The 21,608-nt window shown below is 49.3% G+C and overlaps 1 protein-coding gene across 6 annotated transcripts in view; it reads right to left on the bottom strand.

Annotated features, from left to right (window-relative positions):
• HSPA12A (heat shock protein family A (Hsp70) member 12A) overlaps nt 1–21,608 on the bottom strand; it is a 182,466-nt gene that overhangs the window by 32,853 nt on the left and 128,005 nt on the right. For all 6 annotated transcript variants that reach the window (XM_017944364.3, XM_021943725.2, XM_031652045.1 and 3 more), the window contains 2 exons: nt 4,149–4,234; nt 2,446–2,573 (listed from right to left, as the gene is read on the bottom strand). In XM_017944364.3, the coding sequence (XP_017799853.1) occupies nt 2,446–2,573; nt 4,149–4,234 (214 nt within the window). The remainder of the gene's footprint in view (nt 1–2,445; nt 2,574–4,148; nt 4,235–21,608) is intronic.

The following is a 21,608-nucleotide window of genomic DNA, read 5'->3' as shown; positions in this document are numbered from 1 at the left end:
ACCATAGAAACAGAGATCTCAGCACTCTGGGGAACTGAGGTGGGAGATCACATGAGCTATGATCATATCACTGCACTCCAGCCTGGGCAACATAGCAAGACCCCATTTCTAAAAAGAAATGAGAGAGAGAGAGGTTGCAGTGAGAGCAAGGGAAGGGTGAAGGGGAAGACAGGAAACTCAATGCATTTGCTCACCTTTTGGTCCACTGCAGAGAGGCCAGGGCCACCAAGAGGCCAAGCTGTTCCCTGCCCAACCAGGTCCTGGCTCCTGGCCTGCCGCTGGACACATGACCCCATGCACAGCCCGTGCACCCTCAGGTGGAGTTGCAGTGCAGGAGGGAAAATGAGCCACTTTCCTCCCCCACTGGGGAGGTGGCCACGCTCCCAGCTGAGCCCGGACCTGCTCCCGACCCCACGTCATTAAGCATCAGTAGGACCATGTCAGTCCAGATGGAGCTCTGGCCTCCACTGAAATTTGCCACTCAAATGGGTCTGGAATCATCCCTGACCAATTTCCTTGTCAAGCTCCGTCAGGATGCTGCTCCTATCCGAGGAGCCAAAGTCCCCGAGGTGACCGCACTGAGACACAGGGATGGTCCCGATGCCAGGAAGCTGCTCCACACACTGCCCTTCACAAATGGAATTGTCATTAATATTAACAGTGGCATTGTCAGCAGAGAATGACCCCATGAGCTTTTTCCCTTCAAATTTGTATTCCTTCATTCCTACTTAGTACAAAAAAAAGTTAACTTTTTCACTTATAACATGTCGTATTAGCATGATTATGCTACTGTGATTGAAATAAAATTCAGGGAGACCCAACCAACCTCTCTCCAAAATCTCTCCCATGACTAAGGTATCACCCCTAGAGGCCCTGAACTATGGTGGTGCTTCGTTAAGTACCACTCCCCAAGCAAGTTCAAAGTTATTTCCATTCCTTCTTTTCTGTTTTCACTGCATGACTATTCTGTGGAAATAACATTTCTTAGAACAACTACATAGAAGCTGATAAAAACTGATTCTAGCCTTTAATGGCGTATTCTTCTCCACTGGGATTTTTCATCTTGGGGGTCAGTGGCGGCAGCACAGACCCTCACAGCATCTGTCTGGCTAAATGGAGATTCCTGGTGACAACTGAACATCAAGGGCGATGCTGTCATCAGAGTTGGCTATAGAACCAGCTTTTCATCATTTCCTGATGACATGACACCCAAGAGTCTCTGTACCCTCTTAGGACAACAGCTTCAGCCTGAGCCACATCTGGTTTTCAAGAGGAAGGATGAGACTTAAACCAAGATTGGGGTGGGAGTCACTTTTATTATGAGTTGTGCTTTCCACACCCCTTTATAAAAATTCCTAAAATACAAACAGCTGGGTGTGGTGGTATGCACCTGTAGTCCCAGCCACTTGGGAGGCCAAGGCAGGAGGATCACTTGAGCCCAGGAGTTTGAGGCTGCAGAGAGCCATGATCACACCACGGTGTTCCAGCCTGGGCAAAAGAGCAAGAACCTGTCTCTTAAAAAAAAATAGTAACAACAACAACAAAACTAAAAAATCTTAATCTAGGAGCAATACTAAATTCCACAATTACTCAGTTGAAGGAACTGCAAGCCAATTACAATGTATCTTCAGAGTCATCCCTTGGAATTGAAAAATTGGGGTGATAAATCCTGGGCTTCCAAAGATTTGAGGGGTTGCGCCCTGCAAGAAGATTTGAGGGGTTGCACCCTGCAAGAAGGTCATGGGTCAAGCCTGGGATCCCTGGGGGCCTGCAGGGTGCTGGGTGTGTGGGGAAGGGAAGGGGGCATCCCGGCACAGAGCGCATCCCAGGAGACCCAGGGCAACTTTGCCTATGGGGCCACTTGGCTGATATTCGCCTCATGCTGCTTTCTCTCCAGCAGGTGCTTTCTGCCTCTGGCTACCAACACCCCAACACTTCTCTTCACTTGAAACGACCAGCACCTTACCTGTTTTCATTTTACTACACGTTAAGCACTTAACAGACAATCTCATTTCATTTGCCCACACACCTTGTAAGGGAGGTATTGTCAGGATCCCCATTTCACAGATGAGGAAACTGGGGTTTACCAGGTTCAGCAATTGCCTAAAGTCACACAGTAAGTGGCCAAGCTGGCACCTGGATCCCTCCATCACAGACACCACAGGTCTGTGCCTTTCACCCAGGTCACAAGCTGAATTCACCCGGGCCAGGCTTCAAACATATTGCCCAGGCCCCTCCCCAGACCAACTAAATCAGAATCAAACCAGGAGCCTAGAGCCCAGAGATCAGAAATGGCTTGTCCCAAGCGGCATGGTGAGCTTGAGCCGAGCTGGAACAGAATCCAGGGCCCTCTTCCTAAGTGCCAATCACTGGCTCATTGCCTGGAGTCTCCACAGGTGCAGTGGTTGGCACCAGCCACGTGGCCCTCCCACCCACAGCACTCACCTCATCACATGGATGCATTCCGGCTCCTTGGTGAAGCTGTAGGCATAGCCACTGGATGTGGTCCCAAAGTCGATGGCCACCACCACAAGAAATGCCTGCTGTTCTGAGACGTTGGAGTCAGTGTCGTTCTGCAGATATACAGTGAGGCATGGGGGGTGTGGAGGGGTGGGCCTGGCTTTCAGGAAGACACCCCTGGGGAGTTTCACCTTGCCTAGCTGTGAACCCCCTGCAGACAGAAGGACATTCGATATTCCAGCTCAAGTCTACCACCTGGAGAGCCCTGGGGAGAGGCAGCCCACCCTGGGCCCCCGCCTGAGTGGCTCAGGGAGAAGTGGGGGCACCCCTGAGACGAGGGCCAGGCTGACTGGACAAAGCCTGCAGCTTGCCCACTCCTCTCTATCGACCGTGCATGCACACGGCTGATTACAGAAATTCTATCAACAGGGCTGCTTGCCCCGTAGTTCCTGAGCAGATACAATCTTCTTCCAAGCCCCGCTGCCTTCCGCAAGACCCTGTGCAGACCTCTGGCCACTGCCAGGAGCATTTCGCTAGCTGTGTCCTCCGTACACCCAGGTGACTGCTCTATCTGTGCTGGCATTTCGTGCATGTGAGCAGGGCTGGGCATCCCAGGACCATGCCCGATCCCACCAGGCCAGCCACATGCCCCACTGTGGCTGCCAGGGCCCAGGGCCTCGCCTTATCTAAGTCATCTTGGTCAGGCCATTTCAGGTTTCCAAGCTTTTCTCTCTTTTTTTTTTTAAGCAGTTTACACTTTTTTTTTTTAACTCCCACAGAACTCCAAATTATACCACCAACAAATGTTGAGGGGAGGGGTAAGGATGCCACCGGCCTGGGCTCTCCTCACACTGCTCCCCTCCCCCACAGCCCTGAAGCTCTTACAGGACAACTTCAGGGTGCAAAGCTTGAAAACCACAGAACCTGGCCCTAGGGAACTAATCCTCCCAGTTGGCCCAGGACTGAAGGAGTTCCCAGGGTGCAGGACTTGCAGTGTAAAGGCCAGACAGTTCCAGGCAACCAGGACAGGCTGGCACCCCTACCTAGCGGTGACTCCGCAGTTCTCGGGTCTTCTTTGTGCACCTGCACAGCTCACGCAAAGCTGCCCTGTCTTCCGGGCACTCACTCGGGTTGGCTGCCTGTGCATCTATGTGCACACCCCTCTTAACAGCTGTCCCCTAACATCCATCTTTCCTCATACAGGGCAGGGTGGGAGCAACGGCCCCCCTCAATGCATATGAAGCCCTGCTCAGGGCTTCTCTACCGGGCAAGCTGTTGCAGAAGCGAATATACTGCCAGGGGCTTTTGGACACTGCAGACAACCGCAGTCAACAGAGCCCATATATTTCACCGATTCACTAGCCAGAGTCAGCGGCTTCCTTTCAAGAGGACGCCTCACAGGCTCTGACCCTGAATCTTTAAAGGGCTGCTCCCATCTCACCTACTTCTGTGACCCACCCGGGCCCCTGCTCCAGAAGCACTAGCCACAGCACAGAAAGCCTTCCCAGGCCCGGAGTCAGGGAAGGGGCTTGGCAGGGCTCCTGTGGCCAGGACCAGGTCAATTTAATCTCTAACCAGTGAATGTGAGAGGCTGTCCAGCAGCCTGAACTGTGAGATCAGACCCAGAATGCAAAGGAAGTCAGTATGCACATGCACACGCGTGCACACACACACACACAATTTCTTACCACAATATGGGAGGGGGACAGAGGCGTTATTCCTGTGTCCCCAAGACTCCGGGCTGGAGATGAATATGCAGATGTGGGAGCCGTTTCTGAAAGGAAAAACAAAATCGCCTCCTTATAAGTGGCATGGGCTGACCCAGGGGGAAGAAATGAGGGCTGCATGGCCTTACTCCTCCAGGCACTGCAGCCTCTGCAAAGCCAGCTCACGAAATGGGCAAGGCCCAGTCCCAGCCAGAAAGGCAGGATCATCCGTCGCAGCACCCCCTTGCATTTGGTATTTAGAACTTGACCAAATGAGATGTTCCTTTCCTCCCAGTCGCCACCAGGCCTCTCACTCTGTGCCACTCAGCCCAGCGTAGTTGGAGATGCTGGTCAGTGCCCGAAAGCCCCAGCTCCTGGCTGTGTTGTCTGTGGGGCCAGAGGCTAGGCTCCATGATGGACTCGCAGGACCTGTAGCCACCTGAAATTATGTCAAATTTTTGTGTGCATTTTCTTGGAAGAGTATCTACAGCCCTCGGGTTCCCAAAGGGGTGAGGAGTACCTCCCCTGCAAGGAAGAGCAACCCCTATCCTAGGAACGTTGGATGTGATGAAGTTTCAGAAAGAGTGTCCTTGCCTAGCAGATGCGCCAGCTCCTCCCTCCCCCTGCCAGGGCATGTGAATTCATCTCTCTTCAGTGATACTTTTTTCAATCATAAAAACCACAGCAAAAAGGCAGACAGATCAGCATTTCTAGCCCCTGCAGATGGGACGCAACAGCCACGAGGTCAAACAGGCGAAGGGCCAGCAGCTATGCAGCAGGAACACCATTTTGTCTGTCCCCTGCACTCACCATCATTCAGGCCTAGCATTTTTCTGAAGTCTTCCCAGAGGCCAGTGGCTCTGCCCCAGGAATGGGCCCCCCCGGGAGAAAACACACTCTCCCTGGCCAGCATTGGAACGCGCTGCTGTGCCCTCCCTGCCTGCTGCCTACGGCTGGCAGCGCACAGAGAAGCTGAGTGAGGATTGTGTGCTCCCACTGCAGAGACGAAGGCCGGGCGCTGGGCACCCGCAGCGACCCAGCACCACCCTCGGTGCTCTGCACATCCTGCTCCATTTAGTACATACGTCCTGAAACCTGCTAGGAAGAAATGGGTAATTTTCCAAGGCAATACTTGTGGTCAAGGAAATCAGAAGGTTTGAGGTGTCTGAGAAGAGCCTGTCTGCTTCGAGGGGAGCAGGTGGAATGGTTCCATCTGCCTCTTCTGCTAAATCACTTTGCTGATTTCTTTTTCTACTTGATGAGAACTCAGGCAGCATCATTACAGTGGGTACCAGACAGGCTGTAGGAATGAAATGAATCATGCAAGAGGGAATGTGAAGCCTCAAATCTGCACAGCCACCTCCCACTCTCTGCAAGCTCACAGCCTCTCTCCTCCTGATGAGGCTCAATTCCTATCTTGGGGAGAGAGAGGCACAGTCCAGTAATTACAGAGGCAAAATCCAACTTGCTGGGTAAAGGACCTGAATAGACATTTCTCCAAAGAAAATACACAAAAGATACATCAACAAGTATATGAAAAGATGTTCAACATCATTAGTCTATAGAGAAATGCAAATCAAAACCAGTGAGATATGGCTTCACACTGACTAAGATGGCTATAGTTTTTTAAGAAAGGAAAATAACAAGTGTGTCAAGGATGTGAAGAAATTGGAATCCTTGTGCATTGCTATTGGGAATGTAAAACGGGACAACTGCTGTGGGAAAGAGTCTGGCAGTTCCTCAAAAAGTCAAGTACAGAATTACCATATGACCAGCAATTCCATTCCTAGGTATCTACCCAAAAAACTGAAAACAGGGACTCAAGGAGATACTTTTATGCAAATGTTCATGCAGTATTATTCGCAATAACAGAAAGGTGGAAACACTTCAAGTGTCCAACAACAGATAAAGGGACAGGCTGGGTGCAGTGGCTCACGCCTCCCAGCACTTTGGGAGGGCAAGGTGGGCAGATCACTTGAGGTCAGGAGCTCAAGACCAGCCTGGCCAACATGGTGAAACTCCATCTCTATTTAAAAATACAAAAATTAGCCAGGCGTGGTGGCATGTGCCTGTAGTCCCAGCTACTTGGAAGGCTGAGAGAGAAGAATCACTTGAACCCAGAAGGCAGAGGTTGCAGTGAGTTGAGACTGTGCCACTGTACTCCAGCCTGGTGACAGAGCAAGACTCCATCTCAAAAAAAAAAAAAAAAAAAAAAAGATGAAGGGATAAACAAAATGTGGTATATCCATACAATGGAATAGTATTCCATTGTAAAAAGGAAGGACATTCTTATACATGCTACAACATGTGTGAACCTAGAAAATATGCTAAGTAAAACACATGGATGCAAAAGGACAAATATTGTATCATTCCACTTATAGGAAATCTCCAGAATAGGTAAATCCATAGAGACAGAAAGTAGATTAGAGGTGACCAGGGGTGGGAGGGAGGGAGAAATGGAGAGTTCTTGCTTAATGAGTACAGAATTTCTCTTTGGGGTAATAAAAAGTTTTGGAAATAGTGGTGATGGTTGCACAACATTGTGAATATAATTCATGCCACTGAATGGTACACTTAAAATGGCTTAAATGGCAAATTTTATATTATACGTACTTTTTTTAAAAACTTTATTGAAAAGTTTAAATCAACTTGTGCATCTGGGAAGGGAAGCTATTTCTGATTTCTATTAGCATCCACGACTAACAGAATTGCTATTAGCCATGGGCGCTAATTGCTCTTGAAAAGAGAATGGAGAAGTCAGCTCAGTTTCTAGACCAGCCTGCTGAACTCCACCGTCTTTGCTAATCTCCTAGCACAAGGGAACCCCTTGCATGAATACAGGGGGATCTCTGCCTCCCCACTAGGGGTTCCAGCCAGATGGTCCTTCCACCTGTTGGTGAGAGGTCCTTCCTGCCCACAGCCCTTGGGCAGCCTACAGAGAAATGCCATCAGCACCAGGAGCCACCCTCTCCACCTGCTACCTGGAAGGCCTGCGGCCGTGTGTCCACATTTGCACAGACGGTCCTGAAAGAAACCAAATGTCTAATTGCCCAGAAAATCTGGTGTTGGCAATTAGCAAACAAGCTATTATCTGCAGACAAACCATCCACCCCGCTGCTGCTTGGTTCTAATTATCCCATCACTCAGCCCTTCTCAGAGCCCTGGTCTTCTCACTGATTTGCAAAACAGCCAAGGTTGGGCCACACATGGAACACAGTGGGTCCCCAGGGGACTCTAGGATACTTTGAGGCCAAAAGGCAAAGATTTTTTGGTTCTCCTGTACCTCCCCCCAACCCCCACGGCAACTGGGCCAGTATTAAACAAATCATTTGACTTGCTGATCACCCAGCCAGGCCTAGAGGCAGCTGAACTTCATGAACTTTTTCCATCAGAAGTTAAAATTCAGCTACACTGTGCAATGATTGAAAACTGATCTGCACAGAAGGTACGGAGGAGTAACCCACATCTGTATATCTGTGTCTTCCAAATCAAAGATAATTCACTAGCGAATGTCCATCAGCACAGCCCAGAAATACACACAACCAGTAGAGACACGCTGCTATTTCTCTACTTCACTACTTAGGATGTCAAAGTGGTGCTCAAAACTTCTCAGGGGAAAAACAATGGAAAAGCCTGTCTTACCCCCTGAGGAGAATGGGGAGTTTAATTCTGATGTGTCCCAACAAGGCTTGAGATCTTTCATTCAGTAGGTAAATGATTAGAAATAAAATACAAAGGGTCGACAGAATATTATCTATTAATCTATGCATATCAGACAGATGAAAGCTAACGGACAACAGGAGAGAACTGATGTATGTAATGCCCTATACATACCAAGGGTAGGCTGTGTGTCCTGGCTATCAGTTATGCAGAGGCCATTATCCACAGTAAGGAATCCCAAATGCCATTAAGTGTGGCCCTGCCTCCGCTGCTTCTATAAAGCTGATACAACAACATCTCCCTTGGGACCACTCTCACCCAGGGAATAGTCCAGTTCGGTCCCCACGGGTTGACTCGGACACACTAGGAACAGAAGAGAAAGGCTAAGTCAACACCTCGACACAAACAGAGTTTCTTAGAGTCGAGGCTTAGAAGAAAGAAAGGAAGCTGAAGAAAAGAAAATCCAGACCCTTCTGTGGAGGTAGAGAAGGAAGACTGCTAAAAGACAGGTTAAAGAAAAACGCTCTATCAAGAAATGTGATCAAGGGCAGAGCTAAAGGAACTAGGAGTTTTAAGAAATACCTACTGCACTGTTCCAAGTAGATTAAATAAAGGCCTACTCAAAGCATCTTCCACTTCGAGCACTAAGTTACTCTGAAATCCCATAATACAGAAAGATTCGATGTTTTCACATCAAGGAATCAGAGAAACACTGACTTTTTTTTTTTTTTTTTTTGACGGAGTCTCGCTGTGTTGCCCAGGCTGGAGTGCAGGAAGGCGATCTCAGCTCACTGCAAGCTCCGCCTCCCAGGTTCCACTATTCCCCTGCCTCAGCCTCCTGAGTAGCTGGGACTACAGGCACCTGCCAACACAGCCGGCTAATTTTATTTATTTATTTGTTTGTTTGTTTGTTTAATTTTTAGTAGAGATGGGGTTTCACCATGTTAGCCAGGATGGTCTCGATCTCCTGACCTTGTGATCCGCCCACCTTGGCCTCCCAAAGTGCTGGGATTACAGGCGTGAGCCACCATGCCTGGCTATCACTGACCCTTTCAGGAGTGCAAACTACCAGCCACAAAACCATAGTTAAGCGAAGGGGGAAGAGATCTTTCTGGGGAACAGGCCTTTCTGGAAAACAAACAGAAGAGCTTTCTGGGGAACAAACAAAAATTAATTATCATGTCTCCTTTGCTATTAGTTATGTATTAGATAATTTAACATCACTTCAGTCTTGTAGAGCTAGTGTGCAGACGATCTTTTTTAACTTTAGTGAACATAAAACTAAGGTGATGAGGGTGGTTATAGATTCACTCATAAACCTGGAACATGCCACCCCAACACATTAAACAATTTTTGCCAAAAAGAGGGATATATAAAGAAATGAAAATATTTTTGCAGCAATGTAGAGGAAAAATAAACAAAAGTATCAAATCCTGGCCAAAAAGTCTCCTGCCCCAGGATTTCTTACAACCCTAAACCAGGCAATTGAGGAGGAACTAGTTTAGCTTGTTAGGTTAATCCTCATCGCTGGTCTTAATGGCATAAGGATTAAAATGCAGGCTTCATCTGGGTTCCCGCTGTAAAATGCAACACATATAAAATTCAGACGCATTTTTATGTGCTCCCAGCTCTAATGGCTTTAATCAAAGCAGATGTTCTTAAAATAAAAAATAGTCTTGATAAGAGAACCTCAAAGAGAGCCATAATTCATGAACGTGCTTGCTGTTCTCCTCTGCCAAAGACATTAGTCAGCAAATGGCCGTGAGCAGAATCGTAGACTCTCTGAGATATATAAAATCAATTCTGCTCCATAAATACAACATGTTTAAAGATGAAGACAGAACCATAGGGCTGACTTTATTCTACAAGGTTCCAGGCTCCAAGGAAATGTGACAGGTGGTCTCAACAATAGTGACATTCTGGTTTCTCCAAACAGTCCTCCTTGTTAGCTTCTGGATTTATGTATCCATCAAATAAATGCCCAATTTCAAAAGGAGTTTTAAGGTGTGGTACTTATGACTTTAAAAAATACAACATATATATATGTATTTTTTCATTTCTTTTTCCCTGCTGGCTGTCAGATGACAGGCCTTTGCTGACGATTGCCTAAAATCAGGCTATTTGAAAAAGAGCTCTCTCTCATTCTCTCCTTATAAGCCTGCCTGCAGTGTCATCTTTGAACACTGATCAGCTCAAGGTCATATGTAGGTTACTGGCAAATATCTTTTCAGAAGGAAAATAAAAAATCTTTTATTACCCTATAACAGGCTTCATGGCTAGCTGAACTAATGCATTATTACCGTAAACTGAACTTCCATTTCAGTAAATAATTTATGGGCTGTTTTTAATCACCATGGTGGATGTCCGGAGTAAATGGAAATTTTATTGGCATGAACCAGGAGACCCTCTCACTACAAAGAACTCTGAGTGTAAAATAACCACTTTGCAAATGCTAAATAATAATTATGGAAATGAGCATTTACCATGGCAGAGACCATAGCATCAAGCCCAGGCCAAGCTGGGGGCAGCACCAGGCCCATCCTGACACGGGGTAGCATCTTCTTGTTACCCCTCCTACCTCCCTGAATAGTCCAAGAGATGAGATGCCCCAGGGAGAGCGAGCTGGGGCAGCTGAGTTTCCCAAGACAGGAAAAGCCCCGACTCTCTGCAATCCCAGACTGCCAGTGGGGTGGATCACAGTCTCTCTCCTAACTGCAGGTTCCTGCACTGGTTCCTGGGCCTCCAATTGTGTCTCTACACATCCAGGCAACTGCTGGGAGAGGTGAAGACACACTTGCTTGACCAACAGTTTTACTGCTAATTTTCATGAACTATACTCCGCAACCTCGCAGCCCTGCCCTCCAGCATCCAGCATTTGGAGAGGCTCTACCAGATCACCCTACACATGGCACTAAGATGTTTCTGTCCTCCGGGCTTCTCTCCCATGGACTCTGCTTGTTGGGGCAGGGCCAAGTCTTACTTCATCTCTAATTCCTTAGCTCCTGACATGTCACAGGCACTCAATGTTGGATGGATGGATGGATGGATGGATGGACGGGTGGATGGATGGATGGATGGATGGATGGATGGATGGATGGATGGATGGACGGGTGGGTGAGTGGATGGATTTTTTATGTGTGCCCAAAAGTGGACTCAGTGACTATCCACAGACTACGAGGGCCAGTGAGTTCTTTCCCAACTGAGGCATCAACTCTCTTGAGTTGGGATATTAGTAACACACATGCCATGCTGAGTGACCTCCAACAATGTGGGATCAGCTCTCAAACCACCCAGGTCTGCCTCTCTCCTCAGATACCCCTTTTGCCAGTAAAACCACCACCGCTCCCAAATGGGAGAGTCCCTAGACTTCCTCCCTTCTCATTCTACCCCCAAGCCCTGTCGTTCCTTCTAATTAGCATCTCTTGCATTCACTCTCTCCTCTGCTGAGTCGCCACTACAGCCTTGGTCCAGATCCTCCTGAACTTTCAGTCTCCCTGTCCTGGGCCTGCCCCCTCCCCCAGCCACACTCACCCTGCAGTCAAAGCCATCTGGTCAAAATCGAGGTCTGCTCACCTAACTAAACCTTATCAGGGTCTTCCCCCGATGCCCTCCCACCATGGGATAAAGTCCAGCACACTACTGACCCCAGGCTCTTCAAAGTCCACCCCACCTCCCTCTGCAGTCTCTTCTCTCTCTACTGCCCCACATCCCTGGTTACACCAAACCTATCCACAGGCCTTGGAATATCTGTGCTTGATTCAGCCTCTGGACACTGCACATGCTGTTCCCCTGCCTAGCGTGCATCCTGCTTCTACAGCAGGCAAATTCTGCATTACCCTTCAAGGACCTCTACTTCTACAAGTCAGCCCCCTCTTTTGAGAGAGAAGAGCCTTCTCAGCTCCCCTGGTGCAGATGAGAGAGGAACTTGTACATCAGTTCCTGGTGATCAACTGGAAAACCCAGATCGGGAAAACTCGACTAGGAGACAGGTTTGTCCTAGAGACAATCACAAGGAAAATATACAGGAAAGGAGGGCAAAACTATGGACCAGAGGGTCTCAGCTCTGCTGAGCATCAGAACCCCCCCGAGGGCTTGTTAAAACACAGATTAATGGTCTCACCCCCAGAGTTTCTCATCCAGTAGGTGTGAGGCTGGCTGACAATTTGCATTGATAATGAGTTCCCAGGCTATCCTGACTGCCCCAGAGACCAACCGCGACAGCTTAGAAGAGACTTAAAACACACACCAACTCCAGTAAATGCAATGGATGGACCTTTAGTGGATCCTAACTCAAACAGTCAAAAAATGTTACATTTGTGAGCCAATTAGAAATGTAAACACTGATCAGACATTGGTAATGCTATGGAATTATTATTAATAGTATAGTTACATAATTTTTAAAAGAGTCCTTGTCCTCTAAGGATACATTCTCAAATGTACAGATGGAACAATAGCATTTCTGGGATTTGTAGCAGAATAACAGGAGAGGGAAGGGGCAGGGATTAAACAAGGTTGGCCATAAGTTGATAATGACTAACACTGGTGACAGATTCATGAGGCTTCAATATAATATTTGCTCTGCTTTTGTATGTTTAAAACTTTCCATAATAAAATAATCGTGATTTGAATGTGCCAGTTACATGGAAGCTCCAGGAGGGCAGGTCCATGCTTTTCTTCTGCTGTCCATCAGAGCACCTGGCCCATACACGGTAGGTGCTCCACACATATTTGGCAGAGGAATGGACAAACCAATAAGGATATGAGTTCATTGAAACCTACACATGTGGACTCTGAAAGCTTGGGAAGGTTCTGGACCTGGGTCTCAGGGTGGGTGAAGGGCTCCCATCCAGTTGGCTTCTCTGGGGCTGAGGCTGGTCAGCCTAGTAGACTAAACAGCCCTTAGAGGAATCAGAATTTCAGCAGGCACCCACTGGCCCCCTCGCAGATGACAAAACAGATGTCCAGCCGCCAGCTGAGCGGCTCCCACTCTGGGATGGGCTCCAGCCAGGTCTCAGGTACAGGGCCCTCTGGTCATCAGCCGACAGCTCCTAGACTTTGTAGCCGCTCTATGAACCCAGGGCCTCAGAGGAGTCAGGGGGGCATCCTCCATCCCCTGCTGGGCTCCTCCATGTCTGAGAAGCAGTAGGGCCTGCCCATGCAGAGAGGCAGGATCACTTAAAGGACCCTGACATGTCCATTTGTTTTGTCCTTCAGACTTGCTGAGATCCCAATGCCATAAGGGAGGGGCAAGATGTAACAGCCTTGGCATCTTCCCGTGGTTCTCACCCCAGACAGGAATGGCAAGCTGAAATGCTGATGTCAGATGCCACCCTGTGACCCTCTGTACTATAAGCACAAGCTCTGAGTCCTCCCGAAAGGCGGCTGTGTGTGTGTGTGTGTGTGTGTGTGTGTGTGCGCGCGCGCATGCTCCTACTGGGGACAAGGACACTGGGTTTTCTGCTCAGGCCCCAGGTTGGCCTTAGCATTGGGATGAGTGGAGGGGGCAGGCCAGGCAGTCATACGTGGGCTGCAGGCCAAGGGGCATGTCTCCTAGAACCAGGACGGCTTTGGAACAGGAGCAAAGCCAGAGTTGGCTCTTCGGCTGCTGCTCTTTGAGGAACAGAAGGAAAACAAAATAGCTCCTGAGAGGATGAAGAAAGTGGAGGTGTGGAGGTGTGGATGTTCGTGAGCCTGGGGACACCGCCTCGCCTCCCTCTGCGCCCCCTCTCCCTCCATGAATGTGAGAACTGGTATTCTCAGGGAACCCGTCACTCTTCAGCAATGAACACAGGAGCCAGTGAAACTCTGAAATAAACACCACCCCCCACCCACCATTTTCCAAATTCCTTCATGGGGTCAGATATTCATGCATTTTTTGTTTACTTTTAGGCTCTTCTGAAGTTTATTCAAACTCAAATTATTAATTCAAAACCACTAGAAATATACAAACCCAGCACTCTATCGCGAAACCTATCATAGTTGGCACTCACTGAATGTGTATTTCATGCATGCGAAGAGCCTTACACGTGTATCTCATGGGATCCTGCCCTGTAAGGAAGGTTGCTGTGAATTACTGTCATTATTCCCATTCTGTGGATGACAAAATGAAGCCTAGAAGGGTAAGAAAGAAGCCTACATCCTTAGTCAGGATGCCACCCAGGTGGACTCAGAGCTCTCTGACGCCAAGCCTGCACACCTGCACGTGCCCAGTGCCACCAAGGCATCATCTCTAACTACGAGACAGGTGTGAATGTAAATCCCCATTTCACAGATGAGCAAATAGCTGGAGGAAGTCAGGAGTCACCATCACAGGGCAGCTCCTGGCTGTCTCCGTCTGCAGGCTCACGAGACTGTGTGGTGTATTCTTTGGTCTGCAGAGCTCTGTTTCAAAAACCGTAATTCTCCCTCAAATCCAAAGATCCAGGTAGAAGAGGCACATGTTGGTAAGAGAGGCGTTAGAGGTACTAGCTCAAAGTCAGGAAAGCCTGAGCTCAAATCCCACCATGACCACGTCCTAGTTGCATGCCACTGGGTGAGCTATCTGTATCTGTAAAACCTGGCTCATGGCAAGCACCCAATACATTATGGATGCTATTTTGTTTATTATTATCGTCACCATTATCATTATAAAATCGTTCCAACTGCTGCTGAAAAAACGACTATGTGCTTACACGAGACAAGCAGAGCCTCCACCTTTGCAAAATGTCAGCAAATACATTTCCTTTACATTTTGCTTCTCCGGGCTTGTTAATCAAAGCTAAAAATTCCCACCAGACAGGAACTTGGCAAAGGGAACCTTCAGGAAAACTCAGTGATAGGAAACATGAGGGCCGGTGCTGCCAGGAGTAAAGGAGACCCCCGGCCCCAATTTCCCACCCAAACTGTGTGCTCACCCCAGGGAACTTTCAGAATAACCTAGAAGAACTTGAGAGGCCATATGACCACAGCTTGAGCCTTCCTGTATTCTACAGGGAAGCCCAGTCTCCATTCCAAAACTCATTGGGTCAATGTAAGGACTCTCTCCAGCTTCAAGGACAAGATTCCACCTGCCCTGGCCTCCGGAAGCCCTGGGTTTAGACTTCCCCAATTTTATCAGGAACAGTCTCGTGACAGTTCAGTCTTCAGAGGCCATGGCACAGCTAGTGCTGCCTGGACTGAGGCTAAAGAAAGGGCCGAGGCCATTCCAGGCCGATTGGTTTCCCCCTGAGCAGAATCTTTCACCTCCCAAACACTCACCACCTGTCCCTGGGGAAGGGAGAGGGAAGAGGAGGTAAGGGTCAGGAAGGTGAAGGTTCACCCTTCTTCAGCTAAACCCTCTCATGAGAGGGAGATACACCATCTTCAGGCAGGAAGGAGAACCCTTAGCCACCATGCCCTCCAAACCTGGGTAACTCGGGCACAAACCTTCCACTCTGTGCCAGTGCCCAGGAGGGCAGAGGCTTGAGCACATTAAAAACCCCTCTGCAGCATTCCTTAATGGAAGAGACATCCCAAAACAGCTGTGCAGTTTGCGCACTGCACAAAGGCACCAACCTTGAGGGACATCTCTCCCAAGCAAGGCTGCACCTACCCAGAGGTAAGCATGCTATTTTCTTACCACAAAGGCATCTTTTCAAGCCATGAAGGGCTGCACTGGCTAGAGCGGGCCCCTTTTTTTGAACTTTTGCATCTAAAGCAGATTTTTTCTAATTCACCCAAAAAGTAGCCATGGCACTTAATGGTCAAAAAAGGGAAGAAAATGCTAGGTAAGGTACTAAGTTTCCCACAAGTGAAGCTCAAGCGGAGGCCAAGCAACCACTTAACTGAGCTCTAGAAGAGGAAGAGAAGGTCAGAAAAACTCAGGGGTGTGGGGTGAGAACTAGAATTTATGAATCGACATGAGATTCACGGAACACTTGCTACATGCCAGGTGTTGTAGAGGCGGAGGAGCTGTGCTGAAGAGCAGCGGCGTGGACCTCAGAGGGCTGGTTCAGACCTCGGCTCAGGTCCCTGCTGATCTTGGTAGATACTGCCAAGATACTGCTGTGTGCACTCAAAATCCATTTCCCGCTTCTTAACTAAACCCCAATATTTACATTTGGAGTGTGATCCCTCCTGATAACGGGGCAGACCCCAAGTAATCTAAGCCAATCATGGCAAGCCTCCTCCCACTGCCAATGAGGAACGTGGGAGGGGGTTTGTGACCCACAGTCCTGACCGATGGGACATGAGGGGAAGTTGGCCTGGGGCTTCTGGGAGGAAGTGAGTACCCTGAGAAGAGGGTGGACGCACAGGGGTGTGAGGGGGCACCTGCAGCTGCCACCTCGCCACCAGCACACAGATGCAGCCACCACCAAAGGAACCTCCTTCTGTCCTTGAGGGGGTCCATGAGCTGCCAAATCAGCCTGCCGGGCCCCTGGACTTCCCATTCTGGTCATAATTTCCCTCTTTCATTAACAAGACAGGATTGGGTCTTCCATGCTTTGCAGCTAAACACTGATTCATAGTGGTGCAATCTTGAACAAGTTACTGAACTTCTCGGGTGCTTGGTTTTCCTTATGTATTAGATAGGGATAATAACAACTCACACCTCCCAGAATTAATGAGAATTAAATAAGAATAATGCAGGCAAAGGTCTTAACAAGTGTAGCTATTACTACTTACACAGAATCCCATTTTATCTGATTAAACAATCCAATGAGGTGGGAAACAGGTAGTTGTTAGCCCCATTTAACAGCAGAGAAGGCCGGGCGTGGTGGCTCATACCTGTAATCCCAGCACTTTGGGAGGCCGAGGTGGGCGGATCATGAGGTCAGGAGATCGAGACCATCCTGTGAATGGTGAAACCCCGTCTCTACTAAAAGTACAAAAAATTAGCCCGGCGTGGTGGCGGCTGCCTGTAGTCCAAGCTGCTTGGGAGGCTTAGGCGGGAGAATGACATAAACCCGGGAGGCAGAGCTTGCAGTGAGCCAAGATCATGCCACTGCACTCCAGCCTGGGTGACAGAGCGAGACTCCATCTCAAAACAAACAAAACAAACAAAACAAACAAACAAACAGCAGAGAAAACCACAACACAGAGATGTTAAGCATCTTTTCCAAATCACACAGCCAGCAAGTGCCTGTCACCAGTGCCTGAGCTCCTTGTCTGCACCACATCCCAGCCCTGAGGTTCCTGGACTCTGTGACTCCTGCTCAAGTCTGTACTGCTGGCAACTTGCAGCAAGGAGCAGTGAAAAAGTAAAGGGCTTTACTGGGAGTGGACCTAGGGAGTAAGGGCTAATGGGTAGGAGTTTCTTCCCAGGATGATAAAAATGTTTGGGAATTTAATAGTGGTGACAGTTGCACAATATTGTGAATACTATAAACCAGTGAATTTTATGTGGTGAGTTTTATATGTGAATTATATCTCAATTAAAAACAAATCAAAGAGCTATTAGAATCAGCCTTGTAAGGAGAACTGCCCCTGTTCCCTTGCCTTCAGGAGCCCAGCCTCCTCACTGGGAATGAACTCAGCCACCGCCACCCACTCTGGGCACCGCCCCCTCTCTCCTCCAACCTCTGTGCCTGGTAGAGTTGGCCACAACTTTCTCCCAGGACCCATCCAGTGGTTAATCTAGCTGCAGACTCCAGACTCTCCAACTGGGGCTGGGGCAACAGCTGGCACTGGCCTCTCCCAGACACCCTGCTCTTTGGCAATGTAAGAACACAGGCACAGAGCCGGGGCAGCGCCCTAGTCAGACAGCTGCAGTTTCACCCTTCCCCTAGATGCTGGGAAGCTGGACAGCCAGAGCAGAATGGCCCCACTCCTCCCCAGGGCCGGACGTGCCATCCTGCTGGGGTGCTGCAGGCTGACTTGCTGGGGCTTCCCCTGACAGATCAGCTGTTTCAAGCTATGCCGGAATAAATGCTAGTGAAAGCCTCAAAACCTGCAGCTGTAACTAGCCTTCTGCAGACCCACCTTTGTCAGGAGGGCACACTGCACAGCATTAAAACATTCTGCTGTGTGACCGTCTGCACGTGCCAGCTGTAGCTAGCCAGGTCCCGGGCGGGGAGGTGTGCAGGAACCTGCCTAAGAAAATGCTTCTTCCAGGAAATAAAGGAAAAGAGAAGGCCAATGCTAAAAGGGGCTCCAAGGAGCTCTGGAGGAGGACAAGCCAGGACCACCCACTGCAGCCTGGAGGGGAGGCATGATGGGAGCTCCCAGGATGCAGGGACACCCCCAGAGGCTAAATGTTCCACTCAGAACAGGCAGCTGCAGCACAGACAGCAAAGACTTCCATGTCAGAAGAGAGGACACAAAGTCCTTCCAGAGACTTTTTAAGACCTTTGAAGTCTAAAATCCCTAATTACTTCTTACTTTGTAAGCACAAAATCTTCAATGACAGACTTACATTTGTACAAAAAGAATTAGTAAACTGGGTTAAGTTATTGATTAACTTTAGACTTTGCTAAGTATGCATGACAAAATTTCAAGGGTAACTAATCTTTTTTTTTTTTTTAATTTACTTATTATACTTTAAGTTCTAGGGTACATGTGCACAACGTGCAGGTTTGTTACATATGTATACATGTGCCATGTTGGTGTGCTGCACCCATTAACTCGTCATTTACATTAGGTATATCTCCTAATGCTATCCCTCCCTGCTACCCCCTTCCCACAATAGGCCCCGGTGTGTGATGTTCCCCTTCCTGTGTCCAAGTGATCTCATTGTTCACTTCCCACCTGTGAGTGAGAACATGCGGTATTTGGTTTTCTGTTCCTGCGATAGTTTGCTGAGAATGATGGTTTCCAGCTGCATCCATGTCCCTACAAAGGACATGAACTCATCCTTTTTCATGGCTGCATAGTATTCTATGGTGTAACTAATCTTGAAAGGAGTTGAAATTGCATCCCTAACTTCAGAGCAGTAAAGGGAGACAAACACACAAGACACTGAATGAACAATTCCTCCTGGGGACCGAATGTGCTAAAAGTCTTTTCCCAAGGAATCCACAGGTCACGGAAAGGCACCTCCCAAGTCTCCTCCACAGAGCACAGGACCCAGAGATCACCCAGAGCTCCCCACCTGAGGCCAAGCAGCTGTGATGAGGCCAGCAGAGCGCCCCCTCTATCCCACCTTTTTTATATTGTACCAAGCCAGCTCCTGGCCCAGAGAAGGCAAAATACTGACCATCACATTTTGATGAGCTTTTGCATTTGAACTTAAAGCAAGTCAATCTCACTATAAACAAAACAAAACGAAAACCCGGGTGTGCGTGACTATAGCAGGGTAAGAGCAGACAAACTACAAACTCATCCTAATCCCCATTCCTCCCCTCCCCAGCACTGAAATGCAAATATGAGTCTCTCCAAACCCTTTACTGAGCTGCGGTGGGGACAGCAGGCCTCAGAAACATATACACTCCAGGAAATAACATACACGCTGTGTTTAGGGGCCCTGGGGAGGCCATGCAGATGGCCCCAGCTGCCATAATATTCACACTCATCATCATGGGTGCTCACACACGCTGGTGTGTACATGCTATGAAAGAATGAGAGAAGACACGTGGCCTTCCAGGACCCCTTGTTCCAGCCCCGACACATCAGTCTCCGCAGTGCTTGGATCCAGGGAATGCAACTTTATACCTCGTTACCATGCACAGATGGACAACTGCCCAAGTTCAGGCAAGGGAGGAGGTCTTGGGCACCCAGGGTGGTCTGTCTCTGTCTTTTCATTACTGCTGCCCCACAGACCTGTCCCTCCCAGCCGCAGGCCTGCCTGCTTCATTAAGCAAGGGCAGCTTCTCTGACTTCATTGTTATCTTTAACAGCTCCGTCTGGACCTCAATCAATCAGGGGCCATCTCCTCTGCAGAGAGGAATGCTCCAGAGAGGTCGGGTGCAGGGTGACTAGCCTGACTTCCAGCAGGCGCACAATCCTCCCCTACAGAGCCCAGGATGTCTGTGCCCAAGGTGCTGACCGCTGGGAGGTGACCACAGGAATGCCTTGGACTTGGAGAAGTGGGAGCTGGTGCTAGGGACACCCACACGAGCCCACGGCTCCAACCAACCCTTGTCTCCCTGCCTGTCACTCCACAGACCTAGTCTGGGAGGGTCCTGAATGGCATGGACACCACAGTGAGGGCATTCTGGGTTAATGAACGAGAAGAGTTCCAGGAGCTGACCCTGCAACAGGAAGATGGGTGGTATGACCCGGAAGTTCATCAGTGAAACATCCCCTGCACCCTACACCTGGTGTGCCTGTCCTGAGCCCTCCTCTGCCCATCTCTACCCAGCTGTCATCAGTCTTATCTTGTGGACATGCGTCACATGGGTATTTAATTCATGAGAATCTAACTATGAGATCTCAAGTCAAAACATAGCGGGATGATTTCAATTTAAATATTAAATTGAATATTAAAAAACACTGTAATTAAAAGCCCTGTAAAATTCTATTTTGCACATGGACTCTTCATAAGACACCATGGTAAGTGCCACAGGCGTGTTAGGACAGACTGACATCCCTGAAGGGGGTGGGGGAAGGTAGCTCCAGGCAGGTGATGCTTGGCTGGCTCCCGGGAGGGCAAGTTTGCTGAGTGAAAAAGGTGCGGATTAAACACCAAGCTGAAGGAACAGCAAAGGCAAAAGCAGAGTAGTGTGAAGAGCTTCCCAGAGAGCCTTATACTCTCCCAGCTGGTGTCACTGCCCCCAGGCTGTCCCCCTGGATCACATCACAACCACCAACATCATCACGTCACTCCCAGCCTCAAGCACCTACTGTAGCTCTCTATCTCCTTCATATTAGATGCAACTCTTTAACCAATCAGATTCCTCCATTACCCCCTAACCATTGCCCCCCATCATTCCTGTCCTCACACAACGGCCTGCACAGCTGTGCTCTCTGCCATCTGGAAAGCCATCTGCCATCCCTCAGGCCTGGCTTGTGCACTGTCTGTAGGGAGAGAGGGGCCCACTGACCTTCACGTGGGAGGATTTGACCCTCATGCTGCCCTCCAAATAGGCACAGCCCCAAGCTGCTCTTCCAGGGGCAGGGGACGGGGTGGAGGACCCCCAGTTAGCTGGGTTCTAGGGACACACCCAGTTCCGCCCTCACCAGCTCTGTCACAGACAGGACTCTGTCTCAGGCCTCAGTTTCTACAAGTACATACCAGGCTAATAACTGTCTCTCACACAGGGCTGCTGTGGAGACCACAAGGGGTGACCAATAAGTAAACTCCAGGACCGAGCTGGGTGAGGTCAGGTCCTCAGGAAGCACGGGGCCTCCCTTGACATACATTCCTGAGATCCACTGCGCACACGTGCTGAGGTTGTAAAACTGAATCTCCAGCCTGAGGACCACTTAGCCTCAGGTGGGACCAGCAGCCCTGCTCCTGCAGTCAGCCTCTCCACCCATTCCTTAGATCCTAGCTGCTCCCAGTACCGAGCCACCTCCAAAGAGAAGGGCTGTGCTTCCGGGCCCATCTACCATCTTGCCCGATGCCCACCTGAGAGCCCCTGACCGCAGGGGGTCACCTGTGCCCAGGCACAGACAGCACTCTGCTGAGCCATCCACGGCTGCGTGGCCCCAACAGAGGCATATCGGGCAGCACTGGCCTGAACTTCAGAAAGACAGAGCTTGGGCTACTTTTCAGGCAGCCCTTCTGTACCTTGTACAGAGCCCTGCACCTGGGGAGGGCCCAGCCCATCTTGCTTCCTGGCTGTTTGATGTCGGGAAGCCACTGGATCTTGAAAGTGGCTTTCTTGTGGCTGGAGGCAAGGCCACAAGGGAGTGTCACAGATATTTCCAGGGCAGAGATGAAGA

Source organism: Papio anubis, chromosome 11 (assembly GCF_008728515.1).
Source record: "Papio anubis isolate 15944 chromosome 11, Panubis1.0, whole genome shotgun sequence".
NCBI classification, from domain to species: domain Eukaryota; kingdom Metazoa; phylum Chordata; class Mammalia; order Primates; family Cercopithecidae; genus Papio; species Papio anubis.
The sequence above is the reverse complement of the archived record's forward strand: the minus strand, read 5'-3'. Positions and strand labels throughout refer to the sequence as shown.